This window comes from Cimex lectularius, unplaced genomic scaffold (assembly GCF_000648675.2).
Source record: "Cimex lectularius strain Harlan isolate CLEC.00 unplaced genomic scaffold, Clec_2.1 scaffold59, whole genome shotgun sequence".
Classification (NCBI taxonomy): domain Eukaryota; kingdom Metazoa; phylum Arthropoda; class Insecta; order Hemiptera; family Cimicidae; genus Cimex; species Cimex lectularius.
This window is the reverse complement of record NW_019392794.1, coordinates 884,646-898,150: the sequence shown is the minus strand read 5'-3', so window position 1 is coordinate 898,150 and position 13,505 is coordinate 884,646. Positions and strand designations below refer to the sequence as shown.

General features: G+C 35.6%; 1 protein-coding gene across 2 annotated transcripts; it reads right to left on the bottom strand.

Moving 5' to 3' along the window:
* Positions 1-2,779: 2,779 nt before the first annotated feature.
* On the bottom strand, positions 2,780-11,328 carry LOC106661697 (glucose dehydrogenase [FAD, quinone]-like). Of its 2 annotated transcripts, XM_024227950.1 has the most exons (6): positions 11,246-11,328; positions 9,771-9,837; positions 6,152-6,250; positions 5,787-6,093; positions 5,188-5,316; positions 2,780-4,746 (listed from the first exon to the last, which is right to left on the bottom strand). In XM_024227950.1, the coding sequence occupies exons 3-6, from the start codon at positions 6,242-6,244 to the stop codon at positions 3,389-3,391; spliced, it is 1,887 nt and encodes a 628-aa protein (XP_024083718.1). In that variant the 5' UTR covers positions 6,245-6,250; positions 9,771-9,837; positions 11,246-11,328; the 3' UTR covers positions 2,780-3,388. The 2 variants fall into 2 exon arrangements, with proteins under 2 accessions (XP_024083718.1, XP_014240730.1); XM_014385244.2 differs by lacking the exon at positions 9,771-9,837.
* Between the last annotated feature and the right edge of the window lie 2,177 nt (positions 11,329-13,505).

Genomic DNA, 13,505 nt, shown 5'->3' with positions numbered 1-13,505 from the left:
AGGAAAAAATCAATAAACTGGGTATACAAACTTGCAGTGAAAAAAAAATGTAAACAAGGGCCTTTCTAAACTAAAAATCAGTGTGAGTGAAAATAACAATTAAAAGAAAAATAATAACGTTTTACCTTTTTCAAGTTGTTATTAATCTCGGTGAACTGAGTGAAAGTAAAAGGTAAAGTTACGTTTGATTCAAAATGGATGGAAATCATCTATTTTCTTCCTTCGTACTCACACTTTCCTTCATACTAATTTGAATTTTAATGTCTGTTATGCTAAAAGATGTTCGTAGATCGACTTCCCCATCCATAGTAGAGAATGAGGTTTGAATTGACTTTCTTTCTTATTTCTGATATAACTTTAAAATGAAATGTGCTCTATTCCCTTTCCAAAACGTTTACGTTGATAGAATTTTCTATTGTAAAATGGATTTTGGACAGGGATTCTATAAACTAATAGAAAACGGTTAAACTCCTCCTTCAAAAATATCGCAACATCTATAAATTTCGATTTTTTTAACGTTTTTGGCCATTTATTTATTTATTTACGGCAATATTTTTGGTTCCGGGAGAGCTACTGAGGAAGCATTCGTGGACTATATAGGAATGGAAAAAGTCCTAATTACCAATGAGACGAGAGTACCTCAACTGTCCAGCCTGGAAAACGTCTGGAGAACAATACAGGCAGTGCAACACGTGGAAACAGTTACATTGGAAGATCTTTCATGTTCTGGGGCGGCAGTTGGTACCAATCTTATCCTTGAATGACTACATGGGGAGATGTTCTACAAGATCGTGAAGTTCTTTTATCATGCCTTTCCTAGACTCTTATTGATGATATGATAATGCTAGGGCACATAGGGTTACATGTGTTTTTGAGTAGCTGAACACCATAGCTATCCACCCCTAGATTGGCTAGCAAGAAATTGAGTCTTAACTCAATCGAGCAAGGTCGTAACAATCTTAAAAAGTTCAGTCCCTACTACTTTTGAAATTCTAAATGCGTCCGTATTGGAGGAGTGCGACAACATACCCCCAGACGTTTATGCCGTTTTATGAGTATGGCAAAAAGGATGGAACCTAGCATTAAAGCTAGAGAGGGGAATATTTCTTTATTAAATGTCATTTTAACTGGGCCTTTACTTATGTAACACTAGATATTCTTCTAAAATACAAAAAGCTCAAGGTGTTATTTTTTCGTCCGGGAGTAAATTGTAAAATTTGTATATAAAAACTATATTAAAAAATCCGTTACGTAAAAAGTTTTATTATATTCCAAAGAAAGATCATCCTCTTTCGTCTTTATGACTATAAGGTTTCCATTTTTCTAATGAACTTAGCTTCTGTTTGATTTTCGCCATGGATTTAACATATATTAATGATTTTTTAAATTATTATTGTTAAATTTAACATTTCTTGAAGATCTCTATTAGATGGCTGTATTTCTAAATAATATTATGTAGTTCTTTTCTGGCTGAACAATCTCACCGTACACTATCGTTAATTTCAATTAATTATACTTTTATCTAAAGTCTTAATTGAGATGAAAAAGTTAGTGTCACGAGCGGGATTCGACACACTAGCTAGCCGAAGGTCGTGGGTTCGAATCCCGCTCGTGACACTAACTTTTTCATCTCAACCAAGACTTTAGTTAAAATTGTGATTAATTTATATAATCAATAGGTCAATTATCACCGCTAAACATATAAGGATTAATATAATAATTAAATGTATGTTGTTTAGTGACCGTTACTTGATGATTATTTGGGGGTCGTGAGATGAGGTCTGGTGTGACTGAGGTTTTAGAAAAACATTTTTTTCATCGTGCCAACGTTTCGATCTTTATTGAGATCATCTTCAGGGTTCAGAGTGTTTGTTTTCCGTGTAGATGTGTCAATCTTGTCTGTCGTGTTGAGAGTGCCATCTAATCTACACGGAAAACAAACACTGAGCCCTGAAGATGATCTCCATAAAGATCGAAACGTTGGCACTATAAAGAAAAGTTTGTCTAAAACCTACGTCACACTAGACCGCATCTCACGATCTACAAATAATCATCAACTAACGGTCCAATAATAATAATAATTAAAAAGAAGTAATTACTTCTCCAACAGGTCCCCCTGGCCACTTCATAAGTCGCTGAGGTTACTAACTTTTTCATCTCAACCAAGACTTGAGATAAAAGCATAATTAATTGATATAATTAAATAGTTCAATTATGAACGCGAAACATATAAGGACTATCGTTAATATGTTTTTGTATATTTAAGTAGAAATAAAGTAACAATTCTCCCCGAACAAGTACCATAAATAGTATTATAAAAGGTGCAAATGTACAAATAAACAGGCGTTTGATGGGATGCTTAGATGTCACACATAACGGATTTGCCAAAATTTAGATTTCCGAAATATTAGTGTATCACAAACATCAAAAAAGAGGGATTTTTCAGTTTTTCCGCATACTGAATACTACGTTTCTCTCCACACTCTTTTCTTAACGTTCAATTAACATAAAAGAATTCATATAATAAAAATATTTTAAAATTCAAACTACCAAATCATTTACAAATATTGGACAATTTCAAATATTGTCATTCAATTTGGTCAAGGGATTTCAAAGAAACTAGCGCCAAAAGAAGGCCGATTTTTCCATTCTATTCTCGTCTGTTTTATCAGCGTTGTTGGTTCTTTTCAAGTTTAACACCTTAAGGTTCTTCAAGATTGTTGTCTTTTTGGTAGAAATAATTTAAACATTACTATTTTTCTACTTATTATATTTATTTTTTACAATAGCAGTACAAAATGGTTGACTTATATATATGACTTGATAACATTTCACATGTTATCTTCACCAACCTATCCTAAATTGGAATTTTACTCGATTTTAGAATTACAAAATGTACTTTTTCGATCAGTGTTTGAGTAAAATCCGTGTAAAATAAACAGCTAAGTTATTAGGAAATTAAAATTATTGAGCAACGATAAAAATTAAAAAGTGCATGATTAAATGCAATAGATTTAAGTAACTAAGTAGTAACACTTTAAGTAAGTGTGCAGATTGTGAATCAACAAAAACAATTTAAATAGTGTTTTAGAATTTTTTAACATTGCAGTTTCTGATTGATTTTTATTTGTAAATCTTGTTTCTGGACAACTGTTTTGTTCTAATGTTAAAAATTTATAAATAGTTTATAAATTTTTAAATGGCACGTCTGTCTATGAAAATGCAAGATGAAAATTTAAGTAAAGGTTTTTAAGTAGCACATGAAAACCGTTTAAAAATTTTTAACAGCTAAAACATTCCGCGTGGATCTCTCCATCTCGTTGAACTCTTATGAGGTAGAAACGTTCCCTACAAAATAATTACTACTGGTAACTTTTCTACAACTCAATTATGAATATTTTGACAGTTGCCAGTCTTCCTTGATGAGATCCGCCGCTTTTTCACCGATCATGTATGCAACGGCTTGGGTGTGTCCTCCTGTGATGGTGGGCATGATACTGGCGTCGGCGACCCGAAGCCCGACTGTGCCGAACACCCTAAGTCTATGGTTGACCACATTTCCCATCTTGCAGGTGCCAGATTGGTGGTGCCACTGGCTGGGAAAAGCCGTCACGACACATTCCCAGTATTCGTCGGAGCCGAAATCGTACTGGACGCACTGTGGGAACGGTCTGTCCCACAATTTGGCCCCATATTTCTGAAAAGAGGGCGACGTTGAAAGCACTATGGCCATTTTGATCGCTTCGACGAGAATGAGCCTGTCGATCCTTTCCGTGAGGAAGTTGTGGTATATTCTAACTTTGCTGAACGGGCTGTTATCCTTGAGACGGACGAAACCTCTGCTCTGTGGATAAAGGAGCATCGGCCATATGGAAAACGTCGACTTACCGTCGATAGCGCGGAACACGTAATCGTAGGTTTCATCGTTCATGCCGAAGGTTTTCCTCAAAAGTACCCCGGCATCTTCACTAAACGATGAAGCGACGAAAAGCAGTTCTATATCTGGGTAATCCTCCGTCGTATTGGAATACTTGGTTTTCAAGTAGGATATACCCTCGCAGCCGAGAGTCGTGAGGGAGCCTCTGCTTTTAACGAAGTAGTCCAACACGTTCGGAATCGCATCTCTGAAAATCTGCAGAGGTTGCAAAGATACGTTTTTATTCAAAATAAAACTAAGAGCGTGCATCCCTACGTGTTCCATAAGATTATCTCCAACTGGAAGATTCATCAAAACTGGAATTCCAATTTCTTCCAAATGGTCCGCGTGTCCGATCCCGCTCAGCATCAGCAATTGAGGAGAATTGAAAGCCCCAGCCGCTAGCACCACTTCTTTCTTAGCGTAGGCCGCGTGTAATTTTCCATCTTTAATGTAAGTGACGCCGAAAGCCCTTTTCGTCTCGTAGTCGATCAACACCTTGGCCACCCTGCTCCTCAAGCTGATGAAGAGGTTGGGACGACCTATTATCGGCTGTATGTAAGCCCTTGCGGACGTTTCACGTTCCCCGAGGATTGTCGACGACTGGATCTGAGAAAACCCAATATGGGAATTCGGATTGTTGTAGTCCACACGGCTGAACCCGAAAAATTCCCCTGCTTGCAAGAAAGCTTCCAGCAACGGTGACACGAATGGTACGTAGGATATGGACAGATATCCGTTTCTCCCGTGATAAGGTGAATTTCTGAGCTCCTTTATGGTCATCCTCTCGATTTTATTAAAATAGTGCTTTATTTCGTTGTAACTCCATCCTGTAATACAAATTCAACTTTAAAACGTAACAAACATGTAAATATATTTTTACGATTGCTATTTCTGTATTTTGTTTGTAAGTTTATTTTTAATTTCGATGTTCAAGGCATCAAGGCACCTAGAAAAAACTATTTATTTTGGTTTTATAACCGTAATAAATGTTTACCCAGTTAATTTGTTATTGGAACGGTGACACTGTGGGTATTTTAGATTGGTCATGATTACAACTTGGGAATGTTCATGTTTGAAAAAGCTAATTTGAACATTACAAATACAATTTAAAAAAATGTTATTTTTAAAATTGATTTTGAAATAGTGAGAGAAGATGTGTATTGCAATGAGTCGAATCAAATTGAGACAGTGTCTTTTACTCAAGCATTCAACTTTGCAACGTCAATTAGTTGAAACTAGTAAAATATTTAGAAAGTAAAATTCATCACCTGGGTTTCCTTCGGCAGCCCAATTGTCGTAATCCCTGAAATTTCCCCTCGTATAAATCATGCCGTTCAAGATAGTCCCGCCTCCAGGGCCCTTTCCAGAAGGCCAAGGGCATATGCCTCCGGTCATAGCTGGAACCGCAAAAACTAACCTTACAAACTTTCTACCACTCATCACTCAAAGTAGGTGAATTAAAAACGCCAATCATGATGCTCGGCGAGTTAAGAATGATTAAGAGTACTACGATGTTGAATGTTCCATTCAAACAAATTTCTCGCGAGTAATGGGTAGGCAATTTATCAAAATATTAAGCTATTATCCAACGATTATTTGGAGATCGTGAGATGCGATCTGGTGTGCCCAGGGCACTCTCAACACGACAGGCAAGAATGACACATCTACATGGAAAACAAACACTTAGAGCCCTGAAGATGAACTCAATAAAGAGACTTGGCACAATAAAGAAAATGTTTTTCTAAAACCTACCAGACCGCATCTCACGATCTCCAAATAATCATTGGTTAACGTCACTAAACACCACGCGTATTATCCAACCTTAAGGATTATTTCATTACATAGATTTTTCTCATGCGTAACTGACCTGTACATACACCTTTGGCCAATTCGGGATAAAAGGCCCAATTGTAGTCGGAAATGAGAATATACGGGTTTAGAGCCGGGATGTCCGTAATGACGTTGTCTTCCTGACCAGCCTCCAGTAAAAGGACAGTAGTGCGGGGTTCTTCAGTCAACCGGTTGGCGATTACGCACCCAGAAGGACTCATGCCGACGACGATGAAGTCGTACTCGTTCAGCTTGGGCTCCTTGCCGGCGTACGTGACTTCCCGGGTTAACTTCGTCGATACGTCTAGGAACCTCACGGCTTTCTGAATCCCACGTATTGGTGCCTTGAAAATATCAAGGGGATTAAAACTAGTCGAGTTGGGAAACCGTGTAAAACTGTACCAGTAGATTGTTGATCACGTTTTCCACGAATAACTCGATCGAGAAAGCCGAACATGGCACTAATACCCAAAGCAGAAAGACTGCCCAATTCATAGCGATCTGGAACCATGCATCTTTTTCAAATCTTTCAAAAACAATTCAGTTAAACAGTGAAATAATAAAACTGATTTATAACATGGTGGACCAAATTGTGTAATTCATAATTTATCCTCCATTTCGCCTTTGAATCACGGATAAAAAATGACGTCCTGTCCTGATAAATAATATCGGAATTCTAAACAAAGATGTTTGCATGCAATATACTGTATAAATTTAACTTACTCGAATTGTCTTAATTTTGTTAGATATAAGTTGAAAAACCGTGACGTAATATTTGTGTATACGATTTTTATCCAAAAATCAACACTTGGGATTAAGATTTCTTGCGTAATTCATTTTCACTTTAATGATTTAAAATAAAAAGTGGTTTGATTGGTTTTTTTCCGTAATCCAGGAGTTGAATCTCTGGCCACTTTCTAACAGTTACACATATGCACTCAGTCAATCTCTCTGTCTGCCTGTCTGTCTGTCTGTCTGTCTGTCTGTCTGTCTGTCTGTCAGTCTGTCTGCCTGCCTGTCTGTCTGTCTNTCTTCCTCTCTCTCTCTCTCTCTCCTCTCTCTCTCTCTCTCTCTCCCTCACTCACCTCTCACTCACTTTGTGTGATTAAATAAAACCATCAATTAATCTCTCACTTCTCTCACTCACTCTCACTCCTATTTTTTTAATCTCCCGTCTTAACAAACAACTTTTCTATGTCTGAGTACAACAGCCAAAAGCTATCAAACTAAAACGAATGGCACTATTAAATTATTAATTTATTCCTCCATGTGACTGTTTGAGTTAGAAAGGTTGGTAGTGAGAAATGATTTCTCATTTGTATTCATGTATAAAAAAAGGTGTTTTAACAACATACTGATTCTTCATTTCTGAAGATTTTTATTAGTGAACTTATTAACTTTATTTTCGGATATGAACTATTATATTATTCTGGTTGCATGAGTATGGCAAAATTTAAACTGATGTTAATTTAATTGATTTCATATGATAACTAGATAAATAATTAGGAATGGCAAATGACCATCTTTTTTTTTAATCCATTTGTCATAGAAAGTTCCAGCTATATTGTGAACATTTCCGTTCCAATTCATGACATCCTGGAAATGACATTGACTCAAGGTATGAATCCGGCTCATAAATCTTTTATAATCTTCGTTGATTTCACTTTCATCCGTGATTTTGTATACATTATTTTTTTTTACCTACAGGTAAGACAACCAATTACATTGCTTTAGTTTCAAAACGTGTATATAATGTTTATTAAAAAAATAGGAAAATTGAGCATTAAACTAGGATTTATTTGAAACATTATTTGTAATGTGGAAAATTCACAATTAACGGGAAAAAATCATTACTGCTTTAAACCACGTTTAATTCAATTTCTTTTATTAAATACAATTTAGGCAAACCCGATCAAAAGATCGGATGGACTAGTCTATTGTTGAACACAGAATTGTTTAAATCAGAATGAAATTTTTAATGCTGTGGGGAAAATACGTGCTACAGAGCAAAAACAACTTTTTGATAAAGAATGTACAGCAAAAAAATCTTTGAAGTGAAATCAATAATAAAGAGACACATGGTAAAGCTGCTAACATATAGAGTATAAAGGACAAGGGGAAAATTCCTCTATTCCGATTATGCAACACAAGCCATTTCAAGTTTAAAAAATAATTACGTTTTATCAGATTGGATATTTTATGTGTTGCAAATTCATTCTTAATGAGCTTATTGTAGATTAATAGAGTTTAATTGACATATATAAAGTATTTTTGTTGTTAATAACATTCCTTTAAGGCTTTGTGTTGGTTTGTAACGAGCAATGTCCGAAGGAAAATAAAAGGCTGTAATAATTTTCCATTTTTACTAACTGCACCAATTTTTATTATTCTGACTTTTCTGCCTTTTTAATTTAGTTTCGATTTTTCTTTCACTTTCTCCNTCTCACTCTCTTTGCCCTTTTTTTGTAATTTGAAATATTTAATAAAATTATCTACTTTTAGTTGTATTCTATTTGTAAAATAAATTGTATGTAGCATAACGCACGTTAAGTTGAAGTAAGATCCACCAGATCTAACTTTGCATGGTTAAATAAATAGGTTAATCAAACAAACTCCCTTCCTCCTTTGTTTTCTTTCGTCTCGCTTTCCCCTTCAATATTTCTTATTTTATCTCTTCCCTCTTTCTACATTCATATCTACTGACATTTTTGTCACTCGTCAGATCAGATTTTCTTAACTGTTTAAGTTAAAATGAATACTAAGGTGGAAGAGCGATTGATAAAAACGAGGTAAAGAGTAAGAGAGATACGAAACAGAAAGAGTAAAAGAATAGCTAGAACTAATTAGACCGAAAGATAAAAATATATAATAAGGGAGAGATTGAAAACGAAAGGAAAGCGATAGAAACGGGGACAGGGATAAAACATAGAGAGGGTGAGAGAAAAAAAGAGAGATTGGGAAGGATAGGAAAAGGAATAAAATGAAGAATGAGATCTTCCTCGAGGGAGATCGCATTCTATTACCCATTTCTTGCCCTTTCACATTCTTGTTTTCTCTTTCCTTCTTAACAAATATCTTCTTAATTTTGAAATGATAAATTCTCAAATTAACGATTAATTTTTCTAAATTAATTTTGAAGGTTTAATTTTTTGAAAATAGAAAGTAAGGGAGGAAAGGGCGGAAGGCAAAAGGTATGAAATTACGGAAGAAGTCCTGACACAAGAGTAATGAGTCACTTTCAGAAATTCACCTGCTGGAGTCGTTTGCAAAAAGTAAGTGTAATTAATTATAAGTTGTAATTAAAGCCTTCCTTCCGCAAAATTAGTCATGCGGGACTTTACTGGTGAACTAGTTTCCCACTTCCCAAGTGTTCAATAGAAGGACAATAAACCCCGCAACAACAAAAAAATTAGGCGAACTTTTGTACTGCAGGAGTAACTCGCGCCACTGAGAAAGTTGTTTGACTGGCTGTAAAGAAAGTGAAATGTCCGAGAAGGCCGAGCCTCTTTCGGCCACCGGACAGACCCCGAGGTTAAAGTCAAGGCATGCAACTTCCCAAAGATCAACAGCCTTTCTAGAGTTACGCCGATACTACTTTTTTAAACAGCCGAGCAGACGAAATTTGGTCAAATTAGTTTGTTTTTTTTTCAACGTAATATCTTTCAGTAGTAAAAAAAGCTTCTTCCGTTGTTTAAAATTATAGATGATTTTCGAAATAAAGATTAGGCTTGATGGCTTGAAACTTTTTAAACATCATATAAAACAGATTATCAGAAAATCATTTGGCATCGTTGTTCATGACATTTTCTTATTATTTGGGAGGAAAACAGCTTTTTACCTTGTTAAGCCATTCCTAAGTTTTACCTAAGTAAGCATTTAAAACCTGATAACTTTTAAAATTTTCAAAATTCATGTAGGACTATTGAATTGGCTTTCGATGACGAAAAAACGGAATACTTTAGAGTCAACAAATTAAGTTTAATAGTGCTATAAAGTTATAAGCCAAAAGTGGACACATTACCTCTCATTTGATACTCTTCGGTTTTAAAATGTATCGAGATTCTCTGGTCTGCGGAGTGATGAACTTTCTGGAAATTTCCGATCATTTTGGTCTGAATTATATCGACTTCTCGCCATCTTCAGTTAGTGGGTATGTGTGATGTTTTTTTGTTTTTGTTTTTTGTTTTTTATGTGCAGTCCCTTTTATGTGTGTAGACCGACTACGATGATCAGAACGAAATACAGTTCTGACCCAACACTGAAACGCGACAGACCAAAACAGTCCGATGATAGGCCAGAATTTTCGGAAACGACCAAACTACTTACACCAACAAATATACACCGTTGAGAATGATTTTAGGCGCGTTAATTGAAAAGACGTGTTGGTATGATTGAAAAAAATTAACTAAAAAGACTTTCTGTGTGCATGCCTGTTTTTGTACACTTTCACTTGAAGAAAGGTATAACCTAGCGTGCAAGGTATGTAGACCGCTAGCTCGCGCGAAAGGCATCTTCCATTATCATCCATTGTCTCCTCTGCAGTTTTCGTAACTATTATCTTTACTTTATCATTACTAAAAAGATAAAATAATTATTTATACGTTTTGCAAAATCCGACGGCTAATTATTGTTGCCTATTATTGCACATGATTCTAGAATCGACGTGAAGTTTAACCAGCTTGACATTGTCATTGAATAAAACAAGTTTTTAAAATAATTTCTTAAAACTAAAAATAAGTAGGCTAATATACTACTTGGAATTTTATAAACCGCTGTTTACAATTGATTAGCTTGAAAAATACAATGTTGACGATAGTATTTATAGTTGGTGGGTAATTATCAGGGTAAAGAATTCTATTTTCTAATCGTCGCCAATGAGCTTAAATCCCTGTCTTAATTTTATGAAATTTGTTTACATTCGTACAAATACTACAGGCCATCATACACTTCGATGATGCTATCCTATTGTTTTATTTTTGTACTTTCTATTCTATGTTTAGTGTTTTATTTCAGATTAAAATTGTTTGTCGATGTGATAGATAAGCTAAGATGCAAATGTTTTTGTTAACATCCAAAGAAAATAAACTAGAACAATGTGTGTATCAGTCTGTTTTGTCTAGTTAAAGTATCTACAAGTGTTAGGAACCATTGAAATTTTTAACCATTGAAACACGATAAATTTTTGTATGGCTTTGCAATAGAAAAAACAAAAATAAGGTCAATGTCTATCTCAGTGTTCTTGCGTTTGTTAAAAAGCAGAAAAAACTAACTAAAGTAAGTTGTACAAAGGGGACTTGATCCAAGAGAAATAGGGTGAAATTCTATAAATTTATTTAATAATTCGTGTCTGCCAATGTAAGAAAAGATTTGTGAAAAGTCATATTTGTTATTGTTTTGTTTAAAGTTAGGAAGCTTGACATGATGTTGTCACACATGAGTGATTAGAAGATAGCTTGGCCTAATAAAGCATCACAGTTAAAAAAAGTAAACCCTTACCTCAATGCTTATCAAGAAAACTGATCACACATTCGTAATAATATGCTGACACGATAACATGATGAGGCACGCACAAGTGTGTGGGTTCAAGTACAATCCGCCTCTTCCGTTCGAAAGGCGGCAAGAGCGGTCCAAACCTCTTCCCCACCAAAGGATCGCTTTTAGAAAATATTTCAGCCGGCGAATTTTGCCCCTATCCGTCGATCCGGTCTTGGCCGGTAGGAAAGAAAGTATGCACTGTCCACTTCTTCCTGGGTCCCAAATGCTTTCGAAGTATTGGAATTTCGCACGCATAGAAAGCGAAGAACGGAACAAATTCCCCAAACCTTTGTCTTCACGTAGAGCGGAAATACTATCTGGAAAGATCGGCAAAGTACCTTTGAGCTTAAAGCATAGATAAACATAATAAACACTAATTAGCATAGAACTAAACTATATACAATACTTGGGAAATACCAACCTTAGAAATTAAGTGGTATGCAGTTTAAAATCTTTTCTAAATAAATTCAGACTTTCCCTTATCAATTGTTTAATATTCTCAATGTCTTTATTCAAAAATTTAATTGTAGTATAGTGGTTCACGTGGGACTTTGTTTTGAATTTCACGATATTGGACCTTACATCAATATTTATCAATCGCTTACCAAAGGACAGGTCGTTTAAAAAGATTTACAACAAAAAATACAATAATTACTAAATTTATCGATGTTTAGTTTAATTGTAGAAGAATATTTATATTTTTAATCAAATAAGTCAAAAATGTTAATCAACATTTTTTACGAGGGTTCCAACAACAGAGGTCATATAACCCGTCAGTGTACCGGTGTTTTTGAAGAAAAAAAAACATTTGTAGGTATGTCGGATTTGAATGCAGGGCCGCTGGATTTGAACCCGGGACCTTGACCTTACAGTGATGAGCGCCGTGTCAACGCCCAAGCCGATGCGGCCAGCGACGCCCCTATCAATATTTATTTATTAAATTTTATGTTCTTGTCGGTTTTACATATTTTCTTTTAATATTTTTCAACCACAGGTCAGTGTTATAAAAAGCGCAAAGCACTCTTTTATTTTCATTAAGTTTATAAAATAAATATTACAATTGAGGAACCAAAGATGGTATGAAGTCAAAACCCTATGATGGAAGGAGAACAACAAGTCCGAGAATAGACGGACCCAGAAAAAGTTATCAGTGTCCATCAGTGTGCCATTCAATTTCAGTCCAACCGACCAACTTTAGTAATATAGAAGGCCAGAGACGAGACCAATCCTACCGGCGTTCCACATGGGAGCATCTTGTTCCATTACTACTCATACTTCTGACCTGTCGATACATCCGCCATCTTTATAACCTACGCGGATAAATCAGTAATTTTAACTCCTAGAACTTCGATATCCAGAAGGATCTTGAGCTCATTAAGAAATGGTGCAAAATGTGAAAAAATGAAACCGATCTAGGAAAAATACTTCCAATAGGTTCAAGTCCAATAAAATGCCATGTCTACGGGGGTATCCTTTTTTAAATGGCTCATTTAAAAAAAACAATACGTGTTTAATATGTTTTAGTTAAGTTTCAAATTTTTACCTTTTTTGGAGAAAAATTATACAGGGTACCTCAGGTTCAGTTCAACTTCTCAATTTCAAATACGACACTATACATCACATGTAATTTTAAAGGGTGTTTTACGCTGCAAACAATGGTGCAATCGGGTTTAAAGTTGGTCAAAAATGACAAAGTCATAGCAAAAAACTTGGAAAAAACAGTCATCTGGTTTGCTGTTTATTAATCACATTTCATGTTCCAACTGCCTGCCTTGCGTAAAGATGCAAAGATTTGCGCTTTTTAACCAATCTTCACTGGTGCTCAAAGCGATTGAGTCAGGGGAGATAGATTGACAAGCATTTTCTATCCTTTGCCGCACTTCTTCAACTGAGGTTGCTGGGTTATGATTGACGTAGACACTGTTTTTTAAATGCCCCACAGAAACTAATCAAGTGGAGTTAAATCGGGTGACCGAGGAGGCCAACAGATCGGGTCATGAGGTCATATCCACCTATCGCGAAAGGTATGATTCAAATAACGTCCCAACTGCAAAGAATTGTGTGCGGGGCCTCCATCAAGTTGGAAAATCATTCTTTGTCGTTGTTGGAGGGGACAACAAGATAGAAAACTGGCAAGGAATCTCTCCCCAAAACTCAAGCGACAAGAACTAAACGGAAGATTTGAACAACTACGAAGATTTCTAGCACCAACACATCCTAC

Coding starts and splice junctions, on each gene's coding strand:
- LOC106661697 (XM_024227950.1), bottom strand. CDS start 6,244: ATGAATTGGGCAGTCTTTCTGCTTTGGGTATTAGTGCCATGTTCGGCT. Junction 6,094..6,151: donor ACGTGATCAACAATCTACTG/GTACAGTTTTAC, acceptor GATATTTTCAAG/GCACCAATACGTGGGATTCA. Junction 4,747..5,187: donor GGCTGCCGAAGGAAACCCAG/GTGATGAATTTT, acceptor TTTGTATTACAG/GATGGAGTTACAACGAAATA.